At 40.8% G+C, this 12,774-nt stretch overlaps 1 protein-coding gene across 9 annotated transcripts in view; it reads right to left on the bottom strand.

Annotated features, from left to right (window-relative positions):
* The window catches only part of PCDH15 (protocadherin related 15), a 710,734-nt gene that overhangs the window by 226,632 nt on the left and 471,328 nt on the right, over positions 1-12,774 (bottom strand). For all 9 annotated transcript variants that reach the window (XM_069795901.1, XM_069795896.1, XM_069795892.1 and 6 more), the window contains 2 exons: positions 6,859-6,967; positions 59-171 (listed from right to left, as the gene is read on the bottom strand). In XM_069795901.1, the coding sequence (XP_069652002.1) occupies positions 59-171; positions 6,859-6,967 (222 nt within the window). The remainder of the gene's footprint in view (positions 1-58; positions 172-6,858; positions 6,968-12,774) is intronic.

Genomic DNA, 12,774 nt, shown 5'->3' with positions numbered 1-12,774 from the left:
TTTTTGTTACTATGCAGTTTTCAAAAGCATATGGGAATACGAATTCAGTCAAACTTACCTTAATAACCAAGTCAAACTTCTGGTGTAAATCCCTATTTATTGGCTTTAGAAGTGTCAGTACAGCTGTTGTAAGATTCATATGGAAATACTGTGGATAATCCTCAGGAGTACCTGTAAAAAAAAAAAAAAAAAAAGACATTGAGGTTTGAACAAATGCTGTTTCTGAAACTTGTAGTTAAACAATATATTTATTTTACTCTTTAGTCATCAAACGAACAAAAACTAATCCTGCTATTATAAGGATAAAATATTGCATCACGTGTACATGGAGCTTAAGGACACTACTAACATTATGCGTTTAATATTATCATTATTTCCTTGCTCTCCCTAACCACGAAGAATCTTCTCAACTGGGAATCCCTAAGTACTTGATAACAACAGGAGCGACTTCTCAGCTTCCAGGAGTTACGTATAAATCTAATCAGATAAGCGGACGTACAGAGAGATGAGCTTTCACCGCAATTCATCTTCCACTTCTATCCACTGCATTCCTGAAACTCAACTTGCTGAACATACACCACCGAGATTTTCTCTCTCCAGCTTTGAAGTATGCTTCCCCTGAGGTATTGCTGGACATACGCTGACATTAGTCACAAAGCAAAGAACACTATGAACCATTTTTTGAGTGCCACACTTAAACAAAGAAAATCCACAATGAAGTGATGTGACAAAGGTGTTACCTCTAAGTTCAAGATAGCCATGTTATTGTTCACAGATGATGCCCTGACATTTGCAATTTAAAATGTACATCTTAAATACCTTGGCTCTTGTAGCCCTCTGTTGCACCTATGGGCAAGCTCTTTAATGCATTATTAATAACATATACATAAGTAATAACTATTAATAACATATACATAAGTAATAACAACAGATATGTTATTTTAGAAATCCTTCTACAAAAAGAAGTTTCTCATCAGGGAGGAAGCACCAGACGAAACCTCATCTAACAGCTTCCATTTATTGTCAGCAGTAAGTAGTGTCTTCATGGCTGTGGGTTTCCAGGTTACTCTCCAACCCAGTCAAAACAGAAGCAGTCACAGCCTGAACAGATTTGCAAACTCATGGAGATAACAGCAAGGGCTATGCAAAGGATGGAGCCAGCCATGACCTTGCTGTGCCTGGCCCCTAGGCTAGCCAGCAAGGCAGCTGCAGCCCAAAACCCTTCCCATGGTACTGTGCTCAAGCCAAAAGGCTCTAGCAGCATAGCCTGACGCAGAGGAGGTAAGAATTAAGCTACCGTAGTTTTGAGCCACAGGATTCTCAAAGGAAGTATACAAAAAAGCAGCAATGGTGGAGCATTAATTGCCAGGGCAGGAAGAATACTTTGGGATACTGTTCAGCAAGTCTCTCTCCTATCAGGGAACAGAGGCTGTATCTTTTTTTTTAAAGACAAAGGGACGTTCTCTCCTCAATTGCATGGCAGAAAGCTGTATCCACTTTCTCCAGTCTCTTTGTCTCATCCTAGTTTGTTTTGGTTTAACTGTCTGACTTTCTCTGAGCCAGGCTGACTCTCAGCTGGGGAGATGTGAGAGCACAAATCTGAACAGAGTAGGGGCTCAGAAAGCCAAAGCGTTTAGAAACAGCACGAACTCTGGCATCTCACAGCTTATCAGTATTACTAAAGGTATCCGAAGAAACCAAAATACTGATTACAAGTCTAAGATCTCGAGTCATTTTAGGTCTAGCAATAGTCCTGTGTAGCAGCTGAGAGGCAGAAAGCACTCCTGGCTGATGGTAGAAACGCCCCAGTAAGTCCTCTGAGCCCCTGAGTTACGGTATCTTAAAGCAGCCATGAGAGCAGGACAAATATTGCTGTGCCAAATCCTCAATCCAGTCTAAGAGGGCATAAGATTCAACACACAAAAAAGACCACTTTCCTGATAAATGATGGTATTATCTGCTCACCTTTCAAGGGGAATGATTAGAAACTGCTTTTAGAAAGCCAGTAGCTATCCCAGGAGATAGATTACTGTCCGAACTCATGTGCAATAATTTGATTTGCAACTCATCAAACGACAACCATTTGCTAGATATACATATGTATTGTGTGTGTATATACACACACACACTGTACATACTCTGTGACTATCTCTGTATACATGTATGCCACAGACCCAGAGAGTAGTAACAGGAAGAACCGCTATGGATTATTTTTTCCTATTACACCACCTATATAAATGCAGAGTTTCTAGCTCCAAGTCCTGTGTCCCCCTGCCCCGCCTTTTAATTTCAACTTTTAATTAATTGATCCAATTTTTTAAGAACACTAGGCATCCAGCAGGTGCTCCAAGCTTTTGGCAGATAACAGATTGCTGTAGTCTTAGGAGGCTGCACATCACAAGGGCTGACGCTGCAGCTAAGAAAAAACAAGAGATTAAGGACTAAATGCAAAAGCACCAAGAAAGTAGAAAACAAGAGGTTCCCTGAAGGAGAACAAATAAATAGGGGAGGATAGAGACAGCTGTAAGAGGCACAAAGCCACCTACAGTAGGGAAGATGAAGCTAATAGTATCTAAGAATCGGGGGGGGGGGGGGGGGGGGCGGGGACGACACCCCAAAAAACCAAACAGGTAAAAGAGGAAAAGACAGCAAGGAGGACAATCGGGAAAGTAAAAAATTAGAGTATAACAGAGCTGGATTGCCTGAATCTTAAGTGATGATGCCTGCTCAGCTGCTGCCTACCACAAGAAGGGTCCAGGATAACTTAAAATCTGAATGTAAAGTTTTCCAGGAACAGAGAAATCTGCTTCTGCACGCACAAAAATATTTGTATTTTGACAGAGCAGAGCAACCCTCAGTGCACAAAGTTGCCTGATCTGCTTCCAGAAAGGAGGAGTTTCCTACTGCAACTGTAACTATGTGTCTTCAAAATGTGTCGCCTGCATGTTACAGATAAGCACTACTGGCTGGAGAACTGTTCACGCCAGCCCAACACTGCCAGTCTCTCACAAGTCCAACCTGCAAGAAGATTAATCCAGAAAAAGCAGAGAGGTCTAAAAGCTCTATGGATGAGCTCTGAGGCTCCTTCCCCCAGAAATTAAGCTGGTCTGTGTGTTTGGAGAGGTCTAGGATATCAAAAAGTGGCAGGCCAGCATGCACCAGTGGGTCCATAAGGACCCTTGAGAAAGGAGGACAGCACTTGAAGGGTGGCACGTGCTTTCTTTTCCGTAGATGAGATTGCACCATCCACACCAAAAATGAACTTTGAGTACTCAACAGACCTCTGGTTACACTCTTTTGGCCCAGGCAAGAGAAGCAGCGAGCTGACAGCCCAGGAGGGAACACGATCTCTTCTACTATGATGATCTTTTTACAGGTGAAGAGCACAAGGTAAAGAGCACTCTTAGGTTTGCTTTTCTTGAAGCAAGAGGAGGGCTTTTGTGGGCACGTTGCCTGCCAGGCAAATGCATCAAGGAGCTCACAGCACTGGAAAGAAACCCCCAAAAATGTTGTGGTGCTTTTTTTGGCTCTTCATTTAAATAGCAAACAAATAGAACACTTGATTGTCCAAAATCGACAGCAGAAATCAGAGACAGTTCCAAGGTCAAAACCGGAAGAATGATATAAAGGAAAAATTGACTCTTCCCAAGGACCAGCACCAGAGAAAAGAAACCCTTAAAACTACCAGTAAAAATAGCTAAGGGAAACCTTTAAACAGGGCTGAACAGTAAATGCAAGAGTAGCACAGGGCTGTGATGCAGTCAGCACTAAGGAAGAAACGGGGTGAGATTGCCGATGAGAGAAGGTGAGCTGGCTTCTAACCCCTTTTCATTGCACACACACTACATGCAAAGGGAGGGGGCCCGCTTACACACTTCCGTACACCAGACACTGTGGTTCTATTGCAATGACCCAAATGTATTAACATTCCTGAAAGTCAAGGATTGGAGAAATTAGTGCTTTAAAAAAAAATTTCCAAACATCATGTTTCCAAATGTAAAGATACTGGGCATTGTATAAGAAATGAAATATTACAGTATGGCCCCAGTTCAAGCCTCTTCTCTGAAGTACTTCACTGTACTTTGGTAGGTAGTTCTTTCATCATGTACTTTAGCCAGTACTTTAAATAAAAGACAACAATCCCAGTAGTACTATGCTGTAAGTAGTTCTCTAATCTTAGGATGACCGTCAAGAATATTTAAGACCTTATCTTCTATTGTTTTATCAGTACCAATCCATAACTACTTGAACAAGTATATTCACACATCTTGATATATCCTTTGAGAGGACTGCACTCAGAGGTCAGAATGACAAAGAAAGCAGAAAATAATGGGCTAGTAACAAACTTGGGCTATTTATTTATTTTTCAAGTGCCTTACCCTCAAGTTACTTTTGTCTTCAGCAGTGCTATGCTCACATGAATGCATAACAAGACTTCCACAAGCATTTATCATCACCTCATTCAGTGAGTTCAACTCCTTTCCAATGAACTGCAGGGGGACCTGTTGTTGTTGGAACTGGTGAGGTTCACTCGTACCCTCCTCGGGAAAGATCACTAGATTTGGTGAAAGCAGCACTAAGGCATTTACCTGAACTCTTGAAAGGCTAGTTAGCTTGAAAGCCTGACAGGCAGAGATCTTTATGGGCACTTAAGGATGAGGTTAGTAAGCCAGATCAAGTAGAAGTGAGTTATCGCTGCAGTGATGCTGAGCTTCGTTAAAAGAAACGTGTCTTTACGGTAGATCCTAAAGACATTGAGAAAGATGCGCAGGTTTCATATATAACATCCATAGTGCCCCAAGCATCCGCCAGGACTTGACTTGTACAGGTGTGCAGTGAGAGGAGGAAAGCAGGGTAAAAGAACCACCAAATTAGAACTCAGTCAAATCAAAATTCAAAATCACTCCCATATTCAGCAAGTAGCTTGTTCTCTCATTCTATGGGCATAGTTCAGACCTTCCAGCATTTAAAAAAAAGACCTATCCAAAGATATAAAGAAGAACTACATTTAGATCTAAAGCAAGGGGGAAATCCACATAAGGAGAAGTACCTGCAAGGCCTATTTAGCTGTGAAACTACTATTTTTTGAGGTAAAGGCTAAAATACAAATAGCACTACATACTGGCAAAGATGAAGACTTAAAATCTAAGAAGAAATCCCTTTGAAGACCTTGACAAAAAGAAGGGAAAAAAAAAAAAAAAGAAAAAAGATAGCCTTTCCATTGAAAAATCCCCCAAACCCAAACCAAATCGCTATAATACATCTTTCTGAATTATTTCTTCTAGGTCAAAAGAGTCATTCAAATATTAAAAATATCACAAGTTAGTGAAACGCAATTTTTAATAAGTTCACACACTTTGCAAGTTATGCAAGGAGCTTTGAAAAAAATTGACTAGATGTTGCACTAGTGCATAACTGTCAATAGCAGAATTTATAAATAAACCAAGTCAATTTTCAGACATAAAACCAGGTAGTATATTTGCACTACACGTATTTACAAATGTCTTTACAGTACAGTTTTGCTGGAGGAAGACTAGTTGACAGCAGCGTATCCCTTAGTCTGCCAGATTTGGATCCAGTTACAGCCTGAAGGAATCTAGCTTGCTTCATGACTATCCAAACAAAACCTGATTTCATTTCTTAGAGGACGCTGAAGTCTGCCATGCCGAGGCTCATCTGCCACGGCCACGGCCCTTGCCATAGACCTGGGAGTAGAGCCCCCTGGGAGCAGAGTCCTGGAAATGCCTCAACACCAGTCTCTTGGCACTGAGTGGGTTCAGGCTTCTTTATTTTGCACATGGAGCTCAGGACTTGCACATTCAGTACAATGGTACCTCTAAGGTAGTGATTCATTTGTACCCTCCTAAGATAGCTCTTAAAATGACAGACATATCAAACCATCAAACCTAACATTTTTCCCCTTTCACAACAAAACTATAACATACAAAAGCATCCTCTTTTTTTTTTTTAATGACAAGCAAAACTATGCAATCTGCTCATTAAAATCTTTGCTTCCACCTCTCCATGGGTGAGAAATCCGTGTAGCTGCAGTTTAACACACAGCAAGTGTGAAAAAGATGTGATTCCACAAAACACACAACTTTCAATTGCCACACTAGTCACAAGGCACAGAAATTACTACAACACCAGTCTCTGTACTTTGGGAAGAGCAGGACAGGTACAAGACTCCAACTGCAAACCACTGCCTTAGGCCTTTCCATCATCAAATCACACAAGCTAAGCAATTGGAAACAAATGCCAAACATGGGAAAGTAGCAGGTAAAAGTAATATGCAGCAGAATACAAGACATGCCCGAGCAAAGTGGCTATTCTCTGAACTCTTTCTAGAACTGCATTCCTCTCTGGCCAGAAAACAGCATAGTCAACTAAACAAACATTAAATTACAAGGGAAAGCATGCAAGCTCACAGGCAGCAAAACTAAGGGTGGATGCAGTAAAACCCTTTAAGTTGCTCTGTGCCAGAAGAGTTTTGGAATGAAACCTGCTCTAATTGCCTTTCTTTAGCATCTTTTACGGTGCCTTTGCACCAGTGAATGAAAAAAAATGCATTGCAGCATAGCTATGAGCACAGACAAGTCTCTCTCCTTTTCCTTGCCGTGTTGCTCCATTTGCTAAACCAGACAATTCTGCATCTAATCTGAATAAATAATAACAATGCAACCATCTGAAATAAGCTTCTAAATTGAAATTAAACATAAATAGGTAGAACGATTTCAAACATCCCACTAACCACAATATAAATTTTTATTAGGTTTCCGCTTTCCCAGTCAATCTTTTTCTGGCTGGTCATAATAAAGTGACTGATTGTGAGTGATAGCAAGAGTAGCAGACACCAACCAACTAGGATGGAATAGAGGATGCCCGGTCGATCAGAAGGAGGCTGGATGTTTCGGTCCTGATCTATGGCTTGTATGGGTGGAGTGACACTGATGGGATTCACGTGTGCCTGAAATGAAAAATCAGACAGATTTGAAACAGAAAAATTAGAAAGCCAGTAGGCAGATCTTTAGATTTGACAGAAAAACATCCCACTGAAAAGGATATTTGCTGAAACTGTAGGAGAAAAAGTACTCATATTTAAGAATAGTTACAGCACATGTCCCTTTTGAAATCAAAATTGAGTAGGCAACATACATATTTCCACAGCAATCTGCTTTCTTTTAGATACATTTTACACTATAATAGTATCTTCAAGGAAAGGAAGCTCACAAATGTTCAAGCAAAGGCTTGACTATGCTTCCATAAATAGTCTCTTGAATCAGACATTTCAGATACCATCATAGCAGTGAAATACAGCAAATGCTTTAAAAAAGGAAATAAAAACAAATTGAATTTGAGAATCATTAGGAGCTAGAGTGGCTGTGATACATGAATACATACTGCAAAAGAAATTCAAGCCAAGGTACAGACATTTCAAGGATAGGTACATTTGAGAAGTTTGGATGGACGTTGCAATAATTCATACCACCATTCAGAAGTGATCTCACGTGCCAAACATAGAAGCAGAAAACCAGAAAAGCATTTGCAGGCCTTCATCTTGTTCAGTATTTGTATGCCCATTTCTTTACCTACCAACTTAATAGCATTCCTGTACCTACTAATAGCACTTAGCCCTTGCTGTTGCTTTGAATGTTTTCTGAAGTTTTCCTGCGCCAAGAGAGTCTCCAGTGGTAAACCAGAGCTGCCATTCCCAACTCTAAACAAACAGTTTCAGTAACCTTGGCTGCTTAACCAACTAGAAATGTAGCTACTCCATGAATGTATGTGCACCGGTCTTTTCCATCCCCTTCTTAGAACTTCTTCTTGCATGGCAGAAATGTTTAATAACCTCTATGAAAAACCAGACGCCTTTTTTCCGCATACGACTAATCCTGGCAGCCTTTGCTTTGGAAACCTCTAACGCTCCGTGTTCTGCAAGAGGGAACTTGAAAGTTAGTGTAGGAATAGGAATGAGACAAGTCCACACTTGGCCAGGTTTTGGCACAGCCCTTAGAAATCCTCCTGCTGAGATTTGGAAGAAATCTGCAAGAGCTTTAGCGATGCCTGTCAATAAACGTAGAGGGAAAAGAGGTGAGCCAGGAGGAAGAGACAGGACAGGAATGAATGCAAGGCAGTTTGCAAGAGAGGAGAGTTAACAGTCTCTCCGGTAATTTTGGATACATAGCCACATGGTCATCTGCAATAACACAAGCTATTCTGCCCACCGTTTGTCCACCCAGAAGTCATTTCTTAAAGGTTACTGAGGTCCGATGAGGCTTTTCCCGGCTCATGAGCCAGGGCTTGCAGCCACACATGGTTACACAGCTCTCGGCTTTGAGTGCAGAGCATCTGCCTACCAACACGGGACTGGTACCTCCTCATTTTGCCTCTCTGCTCATGGCTTTTTCCACAGTTCCCAATGAGCAGGCAAGGTCCTTTGTCACACGCCTGTTTCCTCTTTTGACTCTTTAAAAAATTAAACTCTTAAAAGTGTAATGAGGAAGACGAGCTCAAAATAGGCATAAAGACAGAGAGAAGAAGATATATTTGACATATGTTTGAATTTTTAAAATGCCTTAGGACTGCATAAAAGTTACATGCTGAGAGATAAGATTATGCATAAAACTGTCCAAGACTAAAATGCTATTTTAAAATTTACAGATCAGTTGAAGCACTCTCAGACCGATCTACATCATAGTTAAAAACATCCCCACATCAACAACAGTCTCATTTGCTAAGGCTGGCTAGGCTTTAAACTCACCGTTACAATATTGCAGGCCAAGCTGAAAGATCGGAGTCTATGCTAGAGTAACAGCGATGGATCCAGCCTTGTCAATAATGAGCTGTCAGCTGTACCCAACTGCCGAAACTAGACTAAAATAATAATTGTTGGATACATAACTCCGAAAGCAAGGACACGTGCTTTACTTTCCAATTTAAGGAGAAGCTCGAGAGTAGCATTTAGGAAAACTGCATTTGAAATTAAACGGATGCTACTTGTACAATAGATATTTTATCCCACACTGCCACCATTACAGACTCCTCAGAACCAAAGCAATCAATTTAACAGAACCAAGTTGTATAAGAAAATGAAGAAGTATTAGTAAACCAAGAATGAAATGTGAAATCCATTTAAATTTTTATTCCATATAAGTTGTCTTTCTAAGTACCGTACACACCCTGAAATGGGCTGCTCAGAAACTAGAAAATATCATGCAACAAGATCAGCCGCAATCCACTGAAATGTTTAGGGATAATTTAAAGCTGTTTTGAGCTAAATAGGCCGATGTGCCTTGAAGCAAAGCTAAAGGTACTTTCATATTGTTTTAATGATACATAGATAATGCAAGTATCTTTTTCATTTAAACTTAAACTAGAACTATGAAAACATAACTGCACAAAGAAGCAGCCATTAAGTATGTTAAGAAATTTGTAAAAGCACGCATAGCATCATTTCAGAAGGTGTACATATACTTTTTATGAAAAATAATGATTTTAAAAATTTGTAATCAAAACATGCTTTGATCAATAGCAGTAATAACTATGATTATTACATAGGGATATTTCTTTCTTTCCTGAGCACTTTAAAATGTACAAGACACAAACAGGTGCTCACACCATCCCCCAGGTCCCACTGACATGGTGCTGCTCAGCAGCAAAGCTGTCGGGGCTCATGGGGTGCAAGGCAGCTCCCTGGAGCCCATCTCACTGAGACGGGGCCCCAGTCCTGCCCCCGCAAACTGTTCTGCATATCCCAGTTAGAAGTTACTGCCAGAGACCAGCAGACCACAACGATACAATACCCACCACCGTCCTGACAAGGAGGTTCAGAGAACAGATGAGGCTTTGCTCAGCCCTTTGAGAGAGAGGACACAGTCACGTACAGATAAAAGGTGGCTCCTGACTTAAGCAGAGGAGATAGTGCCTCCTCACAGCCCTGCAGAGTGGGCAAACGTTACAAAATAGGGTCTGCGACAGCCACCATTGTGTACTAGATCCAACATCCTTGCAAAAGAAAAAAAAAAAACCCTATTACTGTTGTCCTCGGCCTGAAAGGAAAGCTTCATAAAAAGATGGAAACTCATTAAAAGAAAGGGAAAACTTTACTGAGAGAGTGAAATGTTTGCAGTGCCCATGACTGCTTAAGGACACTCTGTTGGAGGCAAAGAAAAAGCACATGGGGCTCTTATTGAGACAGGCTTGAGAAAGGGCAAGGCAAGTCAGCACAGCTACGCAGCAGTGCAGGGAAGGTTACTTCGAATAAATAGGCGGCCTTCAAAAACCAGCCACTTCCAAATGAAGAACATAAAAGCATTCACAAGCTCTGGCAGAAGCAAGTGATTAAAAAACAAACAAACAAACAAGGAGATCCTGTCAGTTCTAGGCTAAAATATCCAGTCATTTATTTACTTTTCCCGATTAGGGAAGAGATCTCATAGTTATTGGTTTTGGCATTAATAGACTTCAAGTGCTTCAATATAGCAGAATACACCATCAGGCATGCCAAAAAAAAAGAACCCAAACCCCAACTTGCAAACATTATCACAAGTATTAATAAATCTAAAAAAATAAATCCTTCAAACAGAACTGTGACAGGAAGCTTGCCAGGGAGTCTGCAGGGCCAAGAGATGATCAAGGGAAAAAAATAAAAAAAATAAAAAAAAAGCTCAGAGAGAATAAGGTAGTAGCACAAAACCTCATTTTTTTTCCTTCTTTTGTGTTCGCCTTGAAAGGACTCAGATGGGTCCCCATGCCAGCACCCTCTCCATGCAGGACGCCTTGCAGGTTCCACCAGAAATCATAGTTCAGAGGCATTAGGGACTGTTTGAACAAGCTAAATGAAGAGTAACACAAGGCCAAGAACAGGCGGGTTTCTATAGGAAGGCAAGAGTGAGTCATATGAACTTGCTGTGCTAGGTAACCTCCTGCTTATAAGTGCTTCAGGACCTGAGGAACAGCAGGTGGCAAACATAACACCAAAATTAGAAGGGTCCCAGGGTGACCCAGGGGAATACCACCATAAAGTCTGAGGCTTGTACCAGCAAAAATTAGCAGATGATATAATAATAGTCTGAGCAAACACATAAATAAATACAATACACCAGGGAAAGTCTGGTTTTCTGCAAAGGGAAATGCAGCCTCTCAAACTTACTGTGGTTCCCTGCAGGAATCACCGGCACATGGATGCCACAATACCATCTGATATAGCACGTGTAGACTTCTAGCCAACTTTGACAAGCTCCGTTACAAAATGCTCTTAAGGAAATTTGGCCTCAACAGAAAACAAGTGAAGACCTGTGTATCCAGAAACCGTTAGGTTAAGAGACATGAGGCAGAGCAGGAGTAAGCTTTCAGTTCCCACAGGGAGAGAGGGGAGATCCACAGGGATCTGTGCTAGTACTGCAGCTGCTCAGCTCACTCCTACGTGACCTCAGAAACACAGGGGAGAGCACAGTTAAGAATAATTACAGATTATACTCAATTATTCAGAGTGGATGAGGGTCACCTGCAAAAGACTGCAGTTTTAAGCACTGAAGGCTGCATGCTTAATGAAGCGCCTTGAGTTTTTTCACATTTTCCTTGTATATATTCATTCCTCCTGTGAAAAGCCACGAACCAAAACTCTCAGCACTCTTACACAGAGAAAGCTATGTTTGGGAGGGTGAAGAGTCAAAATGATCCTCCTTTTCAATGAAATCAAACAAGACTTGACTGCTTAGGAGCTGTGAGGACAGAGCAGTAGGAATCTTTCCCTCAGCTCTTTTCAGTAGAAAGTTCTCTCATAATTCAATATGAAATGATCAGTGAATAATAAAATGTTTATTCACAAATGTCACAGAACAGTGCCATTCGCCTACCCCAGTCACCAAAAGATACACACTTCAAAAAGCAGCATCATTGAGTTTCTGTCATGGGAAAGATGGGAAAGAAGACTGGAAATTATCTGAAGTTACCGTTATAAAATCCAGAGGGCTAGAAAAGAAGAAGAATAAAAAAAAAAAACAAAACCAAACCACAACAGCAAATATTCATTCAAATGCTTTGCCTTAATGCATTTAATGTAGCTAGGAAACGCTTACATCAGTTTGCAATGCTCTTTTTATGTCCTGCTCTTTGACCCATGTGGTTAGCTAAAATTTGGCTGCAAATTGTTTCTGTTTAGAAGAGAAACCGGTAATGGAGCCAGGTCTGTTTTAAACAATCCTGTTTATTCAGTGGAAAGGCAAAAGCCACGTTTCCCTGGAGAGGAGAAAAACTGACCCTCCAGACACCAGGACTCCTGCTTACATCTTTGAACATACTTCAACCACAAAAAATCTTCTTGCTTTTATTCAGGACCTGACTACCACCACCATACCTGAGCCTGTCTCTGATGTTTCCTTCTCCACCTGCTTTTCTGTTTCAGCATACACACGTTTATAACGCAGTGAAACTCTTTTCAGATGATATCTCTACTGCAAATGGTGACACATGGCGAGAATGCAGATGTCCAAGTAGGATAACAACATGATAATAAATATGATAGTACAAAAGTAATAATGACAGGCAGAAATTTCCCTATCTTTTCTTACTTGAAAAATATATTAAAAAATCTAAAGCAAAAGATCTCTACACTGCAAATCATTGACTAGTCCCAAAACTTGCAAAAGAAGCCATAAACCTCTGCATGCATTCATGCAAGAGTGTTTTAAGCTCCTACTAAGGACAGTGAGGAAAAAGAACAACTGTTGATTTCTTTATTAACATGGAGCTTAATAAATTTAGGATTGCAGT

The sequence above is a fragment of the Haliaeetus albicilla genome, chromosome 11, assembly GCF_947461875.1.
Source record: "Haliaeetus albicilla chromosome 11, bHalAlb1.1, whole genome shotgun sequence".
Lineage (NCBI taxonomy): Eukaryota > Metazoa > Chordata > Aves > Accipitriformes > Accipitridae > Haliaeetus > Haliaeetus albicilla.
Note: the sequence above shows the minus strand (reverse complement) of the source record. Positions and strands in the feature narration are given on the sequence as shown.